Below are 14,179 nucleotides of genomic sequence, written 5' to 3' on the forward strand. Positions count from 1 at the left end.
ATTGCTAGTCAGGGAAAATGTTACAGCAGTGCTCAGGCAGGACAGATTAGAGGGCTTGTCTACCGAGGCCATATGGGTGGAGCTGAGAAACAGGAAAGGTATGACCACATTAATGGGGTTGTATTATAGACCACCCAATCGTCAGCGAGAATTGGAGGAGCAAATCTGCAGAGAGATAGCAGACAACTGCAGGAAACATAAAGTTGTGATAGTAGGGGATTTTAATTTTCCACATATAGATTGGGACTCCCATACTGTTAAAGGTCTAGATGGGTTAGAGTTTGTAAAATGTGTTCAGAAAAATTTTCTAAATCAATATAATAGAGGTACCAACTAGAGAGGATGCAATATTAGATCTCCTATTAGGAAACGAGTTAGGACAAGTGATGGAAGTGTGTGCAGGGGAACACTTTGGTTCCAATGATCATAAAGCCATTAGTTTCAACTTGATCATGGATAAAGATAGATCTGGTCCTCAGGTTGAGGTTCTAAATTGGAAAAAGGCCAAATTTGAAGAAATGAGAAAGGATCTAAAAGACGTGGATTGGGACAGGCTGTTCTCTGGCAAGGATGTGATCGGTAAGTGGGAGGCCTTCAAAGGAGAAATTTTGAGAGTGCAGAGTTTGTATGTTCCTGTCAGGATTAAAGGCGAAGTGAATAAGAATAAGGAACCTTGGTTCTCGAGGGATATTGGAACTCTGATAAAGGAGAGAGAGAGATGTATGACATGTATAGGCAACAGGGAGCAAATAAGATGCTTGAGTATAAAAAGTGCAAGAAACTACTTAAGAAAGAAATCAGGAGGGCTAAAAGAAGACATGAGGTTGCTTTGGCAGACAAGGTGAAGGATAATCCTAAGAGCTTCTACAGGTATATTAAGAGCAAAAGGATAGTAAGGGATAAAATTGGTCCTCTTGAAGATCAGAGTGGTCGGCTACGTGTGGAACCAAAATAAATGGGGGAAGATATTAAATGGGTTTTTTGCATCCGTATTTACTAAGGAAACTGGCATGGAGTCTATGGAAATAAGGCAAACAAGTAGGGAGGTCATGGAACCTATACAGATTAAAGGGGAGGAGGTGCTTGCTGTCTGAAGGCAAAGCAGAGTAGATAAATCCCCAGGACCGGACAGGGTATTCCCTCGGACCTTGAAGGAGACTAGTGTTGAAATTGCAGGGGCCCTGACAGATATATTTAAAATGTCGCTATCCACGGGTGAGGTGCCGGATGATTGGAGGAGAGCTCATGTTGTTCCGTTGTTTAAAAAAGGCTCAAAAAGTAATGTGGGAAATTATAGGCCGGTAAGTTTGACGTCAGTAGTAGGTAAATTATTGGAAGGAGTACTAAGAGATAGGATCTACAAATATTTGGATAGACAGGGACTTATTAGGGAGAGTCAACATGGCTTTATGCGTGCTAGGTCATGTTTGACCAATCTATTAGAGTTTTTCGAGGAGGTTACCAGGAAAGTGGATGAAGGGAAGGCAGTGGATGTTGTCTACATGGACTTCAGTAAGGCCTTTGACAAGGTCCCGCATGGGAGGTTAGTCAGGAAGGTTCAGTTGCCAGGTATACATGGAGAGGTAGTAAATTGGATTAGACATTGGCTCAATGTAAGAAGCCAGAGAGTGGTAGTGGAGGATTGCTTCTCTGAGTGGAGGCCTGTGACTAGTGGTGTGCATGATGTGGAGATGCCGGCGTTGGACTGGGGTGTACCACAGGGATCAGTGCTGGGTCCATTGTTGTTTGTCATCTATATCTATGATTTGGATGATAATGTGGTAAATTGGATCAGCAAATTTACTGATGATACAAAGATTGGAGGTGTAGTGGACAGTGAGGAAGGTTTTCAAAGCTTGCAGAGGGATTTGGACCAGCTGGAAAAATGGCAGATGGAGTTTAATGCAGACAAGTGTGAGGTATTGCACTTTGGAAGGACAAACCAATGTAGAACATACAAGGTAAATGGTAGGACACTGAAGAGTGCAGTAGAACAGAGGGATCTGGGAATACAGATACATAATTCCCTAAAAGTGGCGTCACAGGTAGATAGGGTCGTAAAGAGTGCTTTTGGTACATTGGCCTTGATAAATCAAAGTATTGAGTATAAGAGTTGGAATGTTATGGTGAGGGTTGTATACGACATTGGTGAGGCCGATTTTAGAGTATTGTGTGCAGTTTTGGTCACCTAATTACAGGAAGGATAGTAATAAGGTTGCAAGAGTGCAGAGAAGGTTTACAAGGATGTCGCCGGGATTTGAGAAACTGAGTTATAGAGAAAGGTTGAATAGGTTAGGACTTTATTCCCTGGAGCGTAGAAGAATGAGGGGAGATTTGATAGAGGTGTATAAGATTTTGATGGGCGTAGATAGAGTGAATGCAAGCAGGCTTTTTCCACTGAGGCTAGGGGAGAAAAAAACCAGAGGGCATGGGTTCAGGATGAAGGGGGAAAAGTTTAAAGGGAATATTAGTGGGGACTTCTTCACACAGAGTGGTGGGAGTTTGGAATGAGCTGCCAGATGAAGTGGTAAATGCGGGCTCACTTTTAACATTTAAGAAAAACTTGGACAGTACATGGATGAGAGGGGTGTGGAGGGATATGGTCCAGGTGCAGGTCAGTGGGACTCGGCAGAAAAATGGTTCGACACAGCCAAGAAGGGCCAAAAGGCCTGTTTCTGTGCTGTAATGTTCTATGGTTCTATAATAACGCACTCTCAACACTTAGGGAGCAAGAGTGGAAAGTGCTGACTGATGGGTTAAAATCGCTGTGATGAAACCCATCATTGAAGCCAAGGGATCTGCTTTCAATGTCTACAAAAGAGATCCATGTGAGAAGACTGAAATGCCGAAAAGAGGTTTATAAAATCATGAGGGGCATAGATAAGGTGAATAGCCAAGGTCTTTTCCTCAGGGTAAGGGAGTCCAAAACTAGGACAGCACTAACTGAGTCGTTTGCACTGCTGCCCCACAGCTCCAGGGACCTACGTTCAATTCCTGGCTTGGGTCACTGTCTGTGTGGAGTTTGTACATTCTCCGTGTCTGCGTGGGTTTCCTCCCACAGTCCAAAGACGTGCAGGTTAGGTTGATTGGCCATGCTAAATTGCTCCTTAGTGTCCCAGGATGTGTAGGTTAGAGGGATTAGCTGGGTAAATATGTGAGGTTGTGGGGATAGGGCCAGGGGTGGGATTATTGTCGGTGCAGACTCGACAGGCCGAATGGCCTCCTTCTGCATTGTGGGGTTTCTGTGATTCTAGAGGGCATAGGTTTAAGGTGAGAAGAGAGAGATTTAAAAGGGACCTGAGGGGCAGCTTTTTCACAGGGTTGTGCGTATATGGAATGTGCTTCCAGAGGAGGTGGTAGAGGTGGATACAATTACAAGGTTTAGAGGGATACGGGCAAATGGGACTAGTTCAGTTTAGGAAATCTGGTCGGCAGGCCGAATGGTCTGTTTCCATGCTGTATATTTCTATGACTCTATGAATGCACTACGAGCCATTTAAATGCAACAGACTGATTGGTGATGCACTAGTCCAAGGACTAACAGTTACAACTTTGTCAGAACATTTGGATATTCTTCCAAACAAGGAATGTTAGGGCATGTACAAAAGGATTAAAAAGGTGAGTAACAAATAAAACAACTCCGCTGAAAGCAAAAGCAAATGAGCTCATCATCGACTGCAATAGGGCTGAGTGGAATACTACCTTGAGCTCGAGGAAGAACACTGTCGTGTTTATTTCCACATCAAGAGACACATTGCTGGTGATTGTAGAACATACATATGTGAAGCTGATGAAGACTTGAGATACTGTTTTCTTTAATCTTAGGTGAACAAGGCAATCAATTTAGTTACGTAAAAAGACACCACGTATACATGACCGAAAGACATATGACAGCAACAAAATAGTATCTGCACAAACATCTCGGTCTCTGCGGGAGTAGGCCCTTACAAGAACATGGATGACAGCAACAGATGCAGCAATTATTAAGGCACCTTGCTGAGGAGGACTGTGGGAAAAGTATTTGCCCATGTTGCTCTCATCAGACTGAAGATCTCCAACACCTCTGCCTGGAATCCAAGTGTGCTTTCAGAACTGGAAGATCCATAATTGACACCACCTTCTCAGTCCAACAGCTGCAAGTAAACTGCCATGAATAAAGGAGACCACGACAGTGCCTTCATCAATCTCACCTCAGCATCTGACCATTTAAATTGCTTGAGTAAATTGGCTGCTTGTTAAAACTGCTCAATGTGATCTCCTCTTTCCATGACAACATGATGGGTAGTCAGCTATGACAGGATAACATTGATCAACAGGGTTGTGGCACTGACACTCTTTGGCATATACTTCTCTTTGTTGTTGTCATATGCCTTTAGGTCACGTATGGAAGGTGTCTTTTTACATAACTAAACTGATTGAAAGCTATTTAGCCTTGTTCACTCAAGATTAAAGAAAACTGTAATTCAAGTCCTCATCAGCTCTATAGTGACGATGCCCCACAAACTTTCCCAAACTGAGGAGCACCTCCAGTGGAAGTGGATAGAGTTTGGTTTGATGACCAGTATCAGGAACAGAAATGTCAGTGTCCAAGATGTTCCCATACCACTATACATCAGCACTGATAATTTGACACTGCAGAATGCTGATAGCTTCACATATCGATGTTGTACAATCACCAGCAATCTGTCACTTGATGCGGAAATAAACACACCCATCATAAAAGTTGAATAAGGGAGGGTGAAACAACAGCAACCTGATGGAGAACACCAATCTCTCACGCCTCTATCCTCAGCACACTCCTCTACAATTATGAGACCTGGGTAACATATGCTAGTAAGAGGTCTCACAACACCAGGTTAAAGTCCAACAGGTTTATTTGGTAGCAAATACCATAAGCTTTCGGAGCACTGCTCCTTCGTCAGATGGAGTGGATATCTGCTCTCAAACAGTGCACAGACACAGAAATCAAGTTACAGAATACTAATTAGAATGAGAATCTCTACAACCAGCCAGGTCTTAAAGGTACAGACAATGTGGGTGGAGGGACCATTCAACACAGGTTAAAGAGATGTGTATTGTCTCCAGACAGAACAGCGAGTGAGATTCTGCAAGATCAGGGGTAAAGCTGTGGGGGTTACTGATAATGTGACATAAATCCAACATCCCGGTTTAGGCCATCCTCATGTGTGCGGAACTTGGCTATCAGTTTCTGCTCAGCGACTCTGCGCTGTCGTGCGTCGTGAAGGCCGCCTTGGAGAACGTTTACCTGAAGATCCAAGGCTGAATGCCCGTGACTGCTGAAGTGCTCCCCCACAGGAAGAGAACAGTCTTGCCTGGTGATTGTCGAGCGGTGTTCATGAATGATATTCTGTAACTTGATTTCTGTGTCTGTGCATTGTTTGAGAACAGATATCCACTCCATCTGACGAAGGAGCAGTGCTCCGAAAGCTTATGGTATTTGCTACCAAATAAACCTGTTGGACTTTAACCTGGTGTTGTGAGACTTCTTACTGTGCTTACCCCAGTCCAACGCCAGCATCTCCACATCATAACATATGCTAGGCAGGTGAAAAAGCTGAACAGTTTACATCTTTGCTGACTCAGATGTATTTGTGGCATCTTTTGGCGGGACAATGTCGCCAACACAAGAGGTTCTGCAGTGTGAAAATTCCATCTGCATACACCCATTCCAAGCCAACAATGTCTGCGCTGGCTCAACCACGCTCATCAGGTGGATGACTGAAGATTGGAGGGTAGCAAATGTTGTGCCTTTGTTTAAGGAGGACTGCAGAGAAAAGCCTGGAAACTACAAACCGGTGAGCCTAACGTCTGTAGTGGCTAAGTTATTAGAAAGTATTTTGAGAGACAGGATCTACAGGCATTTAGAGAGGCAAGGAATAATTAGGGACAGTCAGCATGGCTTTGAGTGGAAAATCATATCTCATGAATTTGATTGAGTTTTTTGAAGGGGTAACTAAAAAGGTAGATGAGGGAATGCAGTCGACATTGTATACAGGGACTTCAGCAAGGTCTTTGACAAGGTACCACATGGTAGGTTGTTGCACAAGGTTAAATCTCACGGGATCCAGGGTGAGGTAGCCAATTGGATACAAAATTAGCTTGATGACAGAAGACAGAGGGTGGTTGTAGAGGGTTGTTTTCCAAACTGGGGGCCTGTGACCAGCGGTCTGCCTCAGGGATCGGTGCTGGGTCCACTGTTACTTGTTATTTATATTAATGATTTGGACAGGAATAAGTGGTTAGTAAGTTTGCAGATGACACCAAGATTGACGGCATAGTGAATAGTGAAGACGGTTATCTAGGATTACAACAGGATCTCGATCAATTGGGCCAGTGGACCAATGAATGGCAGATGGACTTTAATTTAAATAAATGTGAGATGATACACTTTGGTAGATCGAATCGGGGCAGGACCTAGTCAGTTAATGGTAGGACATTGGGGAACATTACAGAACAAAGATCTAGGAGTACAAGTTCATAGCTCCTTGAAAGTAGAGTCACAGATGGGCAGGATGGTGAAGAAGGCATTTGGCATGCTTGGTTTCATTGGTCAGAACATTGAATACAGGAGTTGGGATGTCTTGATGAAGTTGTACAAGCCATTAGTAAGGCCACACTTGGAATACTGTGCAGTTCTGGTCACCCTATTATAGAAAGGATATCATTAAACAAGAAATAGTGCAGAAAAGATTTACTAGGATGTTATTGGGACTTGATGGTTTAAGTTATAAGGCTGGATAGACTGGGACTTTTATTCCCCGGAGCATAGGAGGCTTAGGGGGTAATCTTATAGAGGTCTATAAAATAGTGAGGGGCATAGATAAGGTAGATAGTCAACATCTTTTCCCAAAGGTAAGGGAGTCTAAAATTAGAGGGCATAGGTTTAAGTGAAAGGGGAGAGATACAAAAGGTTCCAGAGGGGCAATTTTTTTCCACTCAGAAGGTGGAGTGTTTGGAACGAGCTGCCAGAGGCAGTAGTAGAGGCAGGTACAATTTTGTCTTTTAAAAAGCATTTAGACAGTTACTGGGGTAAGATGGATATAGAGGGATATGGGCCAAATGCGGGCAATTAGGACTAGCTTAGTGGTAAAATGTGGGCAGCATGGACAAGTTGGTCCGAAGGGTTTGTTTCCATGCTGTAAACCTCTGACTCTATGATAGCCGTATACCCAAAGCTTCTCTGTTCAGCAAATTGGCCACTGGATTACAACCTCCTGGATGCCCAAAACTCCACTACATCTCTGCAAGCGAGAAATGAAGATGGTGGACAATGACACCAACAACTGAGAGATAGTTACTGATGGCTGTGACCTCTGGAGGTTGACTGTTTGGAAAGACATTTGAAGGGGCAAACAGACATGAGAAGCTCAGCTTTAGAGAGCCCAGTAAAAGTAGAGGCCAGCCTTCTCTGCATCAAATATGGCAATGAGTGCCAAACCAGAGTGGGACACCTGGGCCACATTTGGTGATTCTTAAGACAGAATTGACCACCATGGCACAAACCATCATCTTACAAAGAAACATAGAAAATAGGAGTAGGTCAATTCGCCCTTTAAGCCTGCTCTGCCTTAAGATCATGGCTGATCAAATTCAATATCCTGAGCCCGCCTTCTCCGCACATCTCTTTAGCCCCAAGAGATCTGGTCTATTTTCTTCCTGAAATCACACATTTTGGCCTCAACTACTTTCAGTGGTAGTGAATTCCACAGGTTCACCACTCTCTGGAAGAAGAAATTTCTCCTCACCTCAGTCCTAAAAGGCTTACCCCTTATCTTCAAACTATGACCCCTAGTTCTGGACTACCCCAACATTGGGAACATTATTGCTTAATCTACCCTATCTAACCCTGTTCGAATTTTAAAAGTTTCTGTGAGACCCCCTCTCACTCTTCTAAACTCCAGTGAATATAATGCTAACCAATTTAGTCTCTCCTCGTATGACAGACTTGCCATCCCAGGAGTCAGCCTGGTAAACCTTCGCTGCACTTCCTCTATAGCAGGCACATCCTTCCTTAGATAAGGACACAAAAACAGCACACAACACTCCAAGTATGGCCTCACCAACGCCCTATACCAGTGGTTCCCAAAGGGTGCGGCGCGCCACACTGGTGCAGCGAGAGAGGATGGCGGGAAGATTCAAGGACAATCAACGAAACATTTAAACATGGATAGATATTTTTCCAAAGTGAGAGAAAGAGCATCAAGTGATGCTGAGGACGATCCGAGTCCACGTAGTGATCTAGGATCGCCGTTCGAACAATGAATCAAGCTAGGAGTTGTTTATTTTTGTTTTTGAATGTATTTCTTATCAATAAAAAAATTGGGTGTGGCGCGAGCAAATTTTTATTCCGAGAGTGCGGCCCAGTGAAAAAAGTTTGGGAACCACTGCCCTATACAATTGCAGTAAAACACCCCTATTCCTATGCTCAAATCCTCTTGCTATGAAGGCCAACATACCATTTGTCGACTTCACTGCCTGCTGTACCTGCACACGTTCAGCAACTGATGCACAAGCACACTAAGGTCTCGCTGAGTATCCATCTCTCTCAATTTATACCCATTCAAATAATCTGTCCTCCAAATATTGTTACCAAAGTGGATAACCTCACATTTACGAAAGCCCACTAACACCTCTACTTTCTCAGGAGGCTACAGCTTTCACCAACTTCTACAAATGCACCATAGAGAGCATCCTTTCTGGATGTATCACAGCTTTGTATGGCTCCTGCTCTGACCAAGACCGCAAGAAACTACAAAGGGTTGCAAACGAACCCAGCCCATCACGCAAACCATCCTGCTCCCGAGGAAAAACAGCCATCATAATCAAGGATCCCACACACCCCAGACATACTCTCTTCCGCCTTCTTCCATTGGGAAAAAGATACAAAACTCTGAGGTCACATACCAACCTACTCATGAACAGCTTCTTCCCTGCTGCCATCAGATTTTTTAATGGAATGGATTATATTAAATTAATCTTTCTTTACACCCTAGCTATGGCTGTAACGCTACATTCTGCACCCTTTCCTTCTCTATGAACGGTATGCTTTGTCTGTTCAGCGTGCAAGAAGTAATACTTTCCACTGTATACCAATACATGCGACAATAATAAATCAAATTTATCCACATTATACTGCATCTGCCATGCAGATGCCCACACGTTCAGCCTGTACAAATTACGCTGAAGCATTTCTGCAACCTTCTCACAGCTCACCCTTCCACCCAACTTTGTATTATCTACAAATTTGGAGATAATACATTCAGTTCCCTCTTGCAAATCATTAATATATAACATGAATAGTTGGGGTCCTAGCACAGATCCCTGCGGTAGCCCATTAGTCACTGTCTGCCAATCAGAAAAAGGTCCATTTACATCAACGCTTCCTATCTACTAACCAGCTTTTTATCCATCTCAAGATATTACCTGCAATCCCATGCGCTTTAATTTTACTTTGTAGTCTGCTATGTGAAACCTCGTTGAAAGCCTTCTGAAAGTCTAAGTTACGATACAGAAGGCTGTCTTACTAATAAGACATGGAGGTAGCATTCAATACTGATTGGTATTGATGTGACAAAACATTTGTCTGTGGGAAATTAGCTATACAAGATGGCACTTGATACAGAAATACTGCTGGTTCTCAGCTGAGAATTTAGAAGTCTATTAAGATTCCATTACTTTCCATCATTTAACTAAGTCCTGCCTAAATTACTTTTCTAAATGAAAAAAAAAGGGGAAAACAATTCCTTGCCAGTGACAAGTGGTTAGCACTGCTGCATTAGGGACCCGGGTTCAATTCTGGTCCTGAATTCTGGTCTGTGTGGAGTTTGCATGTCCTCCGTGTCTGTGTGGGTTTCCTCCAGGTGCTCCAGTTTCCTCCCACAGACAAAAGATGTGCCAGTTAGGCGGATGGGCCATGCTAAATTGCCCCTAGTGTGTAGGTTAAGTGGATTAGTTATGATGGATGTGCTGGGATGTGGCAGGGGAGTGGGCCTGGGTGGGATGCTCTTTGGAGAGTCAGTGCAGACTCGATGGGCCAAATGGTCTCCTTGTCCACTGTAGGGATTCTAATGATTCCTTTTGTAACAGATCACTCGAGTTTCTCACTTTTTTCTTGGCATGAGAATACTTAAAAATCATGGAAGATCGTGGAAAATACTGCATGAAATGAGGCATTTTCCACAATAGTGCATGAAAATGAGAATTTCAAGACCTCTAAATTATGATTTCTTGGGAGAGAGCATCATAACACTGTTTCCACCAACTTTTAACTCTCAGTGCGTAGTAACGTTTCATTGCCCTTCATCATCTCAAATGCCCAGCTAAGATTTAACTTAATATGGGAAACAATGGGTACAAATGTGCAGTTCAACTTTTGCCACACAGATCATTTCTAAATCAATGCATTGCTGCACTGATCAACTTTGGTGCAAAAGTTCTGTTAAACTTACAAACTTCTTTACCAATTAGATGTATTCTGTGAATGCCTACCTTCTGCACTTCTCCGTTTTTCTTTCACATGTTCCTGGGCTGCACGTATAATTTGTTCGACAACTTCAATTACAGCCAGTTGGATGAATGGGGACTCGCGTGTCAGTATTAATCGATGCAGTACATTCAGCAATTCCACTCCAAGCTCCTGCAATGAGAAAAAAAATAGAATTCATATTGATGTCAGTTGTCGAAATGGCAAAGTGGACAATTAAAAAAAACACCCCACTCCCCTCAACTTTTCTCATTTTGCTGAAAGGCCAGCATGAATCAAATGCAATCCCAAGGTGATAAAATATACTTTGGACAGACGTTCAAGCTATAAACCGAAAAACGTAAAATGAAATAAAATCTTACACTTCAGAATGCATAGTAGATGCAGCGAAGATGCCAAAGCATTCAATTGAACTAGGGTTTATTTTCTCCAAATAAATACATAAAGTGAAGCATTATCATTTGATGTCAAGAAATCTGTTTCCATTTCAAAAGAACTTTCTCCTGGAGAAAATAAATCAAAGAAGCCTCTGTACTTAATTGATTTCTTTTAAGGTTGGCTACTTAGTGGACAATGATGATTCAGGTACTTTGCTTCTGGATTTTAAATCAATTGTCCAAACCATTTTTTCATTTCTTCCCTTGTACTTCCTTTCGTAAAGGCAATGACACAAACTTGATTGCCTTTCCACATGAACTATCATTTGTTATCTTCCTGGAAGAGCTATTCAAGCACAAGTCTAATCCACGAGTATTGTCAGCTATGCAAGTTTGGAAGTGGTGTGAAGGGAGGGTGGGGGTTGGAGAGAAATTGGATTCTAATCCAGTTGTCAACAGATGCACTTGAAAAGAAAATCATTGGGAAAACCACGTCCCAATTTAACTCCATTCCCAAGTCTGCAGACCCTGGAGTCAACAGTACTATCTTTGGTCCAAATCAATTAATTAAGTGTTAATCAACACATCAAATCCTTTGCAAGTCTTAGACTCAGAAACACATCAATGGGGCGGCACGGTAGCACAGTGGTTAGCACTGCTGCTTCACAGCTCCAGGGTCCCGGGTTCGATTCCCGGCTCGGGTCACTGTCTGTGTGGAGTTTGCACATTCTCCTCGTGTCTGCGTGGGTTTCCTCCGGGTGTTCCGGTTTCCTCCCACAGTCCAAAGATGTGCGGGTTAGGTTGATTGGCCAGGTTAAAAATTGCCCCTTAGAGTCCTGAGATGCGTAGGTTAGTGGGATTAGTGGGTAAATATGTGGGGGTTGGGCCTGGGTGGGATTGTGGTCGGTGCAGACTCGATGGGCCGAATGGCCTCCTTCTGCACTGTAGTGTTTCTATGATTCTATGAATGGTTTAATTAACTGGACCCACATAGGGACTTTTTTGTGCTGGAGGTGAACTTGGGTGAATCAAAATACTAAACATAAACTACTGTTTTTACCTGCATGCTGATTCTAAATCAAACATGTACCACAGTAAAAAAAAAAGTTTAGAAAATAGTTGAATCTACTCTCGATCAAGAGAATGAAGCAGCAAGATGAAGCTTAATTTTACTGCTGAGGGAAATATCAACTCAATAAGGTTTAATATGTGCAAAGCTAGTAATGTATAGAATTCCATTTTTATATCCAGAATTTGACTGTAAGAGTATGTAAAACAATAAATTTCCCAGATGGCACTGTAGGTAACTGCAATACATGCAGTGCTATTGAGCCAAACTGCTTTGAGAGGTCTCAGATCTAGATTAGTCAATCTGTACCTGAGAGCACTACAATTGACCACAATCGCCAAAGTAGAGACAGACAACTCCTTCCATGGTTGTCATTCTTGATCACGATCCAGTTATCTATGTTCTAAGTCAATGTTTTTCAAACTTTTTTTCCAGCATCCCACTTTTACCAAATGACTATCAAGGGCGATCCACACCACATTCAATTACGACTGGTCTCTGACCTCATTTGCATGTTGACCTGTTCATTCATGCCTCATGTGGTATTACACAGTACTGCAGTGACAATTTACCCAGAGAGAAAGTGAAAAAAAAGATCAGGCGATCTTTTGATGACCCATTTTTCAACATCCCGTGACCCACCAGCAGTTTGTGACCCCCCCCACTTTGAAAAACACTGCTCTGTGGACATGTGGATGTTGGCAAGATGGGTTCAGCTATGATAGCTCCATGATTAAACGTTCATTAATAATTCTCATGTATGAAGACTATCACTTGGATAAAGTACTGCAGCAAGATAGCAGTGACAGAGAAAAATTTTATACAACAGATCATCATGTCCGAATCAGATATATTATTTCAGTTTAAAATTATATTTTAGTTCAACAAGTAAACCAGATTTCTTTGCTTTCTAACATGTCTATTGTAAAGGAGGAATAAGAATTTACAAGGATAACAAAATATGTATCAAATTGTTCCTACATATATATCCGAAGATAGAATGCACCCAATATGACTTCAAAAGCAGCATGAAATAAAGCACTTAAAGCAGATATCTTTCATTTGTGGTTGTCATAGCTCTCCAGTACATTGTCATAATTTTCATTTGAGCGCTTGGAGAAGAACATAAGAACATAAGAAATAGGAGCAGGAGTAGGCCATCTAGCCCCTCGAGCCTGCCCCGCCATTCAATAAGATCATGGCTGATCTGACGTGGATCAGTACCACTTACCCGTCTGATCCCCATAACCCTTAATTCCCTTACCGCTCAGGAATCCATCCATCCGCGCTTTAAACATATTCAGCGAGGTAGCCTCCACCACCTCAGTGGGCAGAGAATTCCAGAGATTCACCACCCTCTGGGAGAAGAAGTTCCTCCTCAACTCTGTCTTAAACCGACCCCCCTTTATTTTGAGGCTGTGTCCTCTAGTTTTAACTTCCTTACTAAGTGGAAAGAATCTCTCCGCCTCCACCCTATCCAGCCCCCGCATTATCTTATAAGTCTCCATAAGATCCCCCCTCATCCTTCTAAACTCCAACGAGTACAAACCCAATCTCCTCAGCCTCTCCTCATAATCCAAACCCCTCATCTCCGGTATCAACCTGGTGAACCTTCTCTGCACTCCCTCCAATGCCAGATAGGCTGGTGAACCCATCTGTACCATTATAACAGACTTCAAATCGCTAAGACATTTTCTGTATTTTCAACAGGCACAACTGAAAGTAATTATGCCCTTTTCTAGCCCAGCATGCCAAGACCAACTCTAGAAATCAAATCAAAGTTAATCAGTTTATAGAACATAGAACATTACAGCGCAGTACAGGCCCTTCGGCCCTCAATGTTGCGCCGACCTGTGAAACCAATCTAAAGCCCATCTAACCTACACTATTCCAATATCATCCATATGTTTATCCAATGACCCTTTAAATGCCCTTAATGTTGACGAGTCCACTACTGTTGCAGGCAGGGCATTTCACGCCCTTACTACTCTCTGAGTAAAGAACCTACGTCTAACATCTGTCCTATATCTCTCACCCCTCAATTTAAAGCTATGTCCCCTCGTGCTAGCCATCACCATCCGAGGAAAAAGGCTCTCACTGTCCACCCTATCTAATCCTCTGATCATCTTGTATGCCTCTATTAAGTCACCTCTTAACCTTCTTCTCTCTAACATAAACAACCTCAAGCCCCTCAGCCTTTCCTCATAAGACCTTCCCACCATACCAGGC

The 14,179-nt window shown here is 42.8% G+C and overlaps 1 protein-coding gene across 9 annotated transcripts in view; it reads right to left on the minus strand.

Moving 5' to 3' along the window:
* The window catches only part of heatr5a (HEAT repeat containing 5a), a 196,638-nt gene that overhangs the window by 25,375 nt on the left and 157,084 nt on the right, over window positions 1–14,179 (minus strand). For all 9 annotated transcript variants that reach the window (XM_078233685.1, XM_078233687.1, XM_078233681.1 and 6 more), the window contains one exon: window positions 10,510–10,657. In XM_078233685.1, coding sequence (XP_078089811.1) covers window positions 10,510–10,657 — 148 coding nt within the window. The remainder of the gene's footprint in view (window positions 1–10,509; window positions 10,658–14,179) is intronic.

Source organism: Mustelus asterias, chromosome 18 (genome assembly GCF_964213995.1).
Source record: "Mustelus asterias chromosome 18, sMusAst1.hap1.1, whole genome shotgun sequence".
In the NCBI taxonomy this organism is placed as follows: domain Eukaryota; kingdom Metazoa; phylum Chordata; class Chondrichthyes; order Carcharhiniformes; family Triakidae; genus Mustelus; species Mustelus asterias.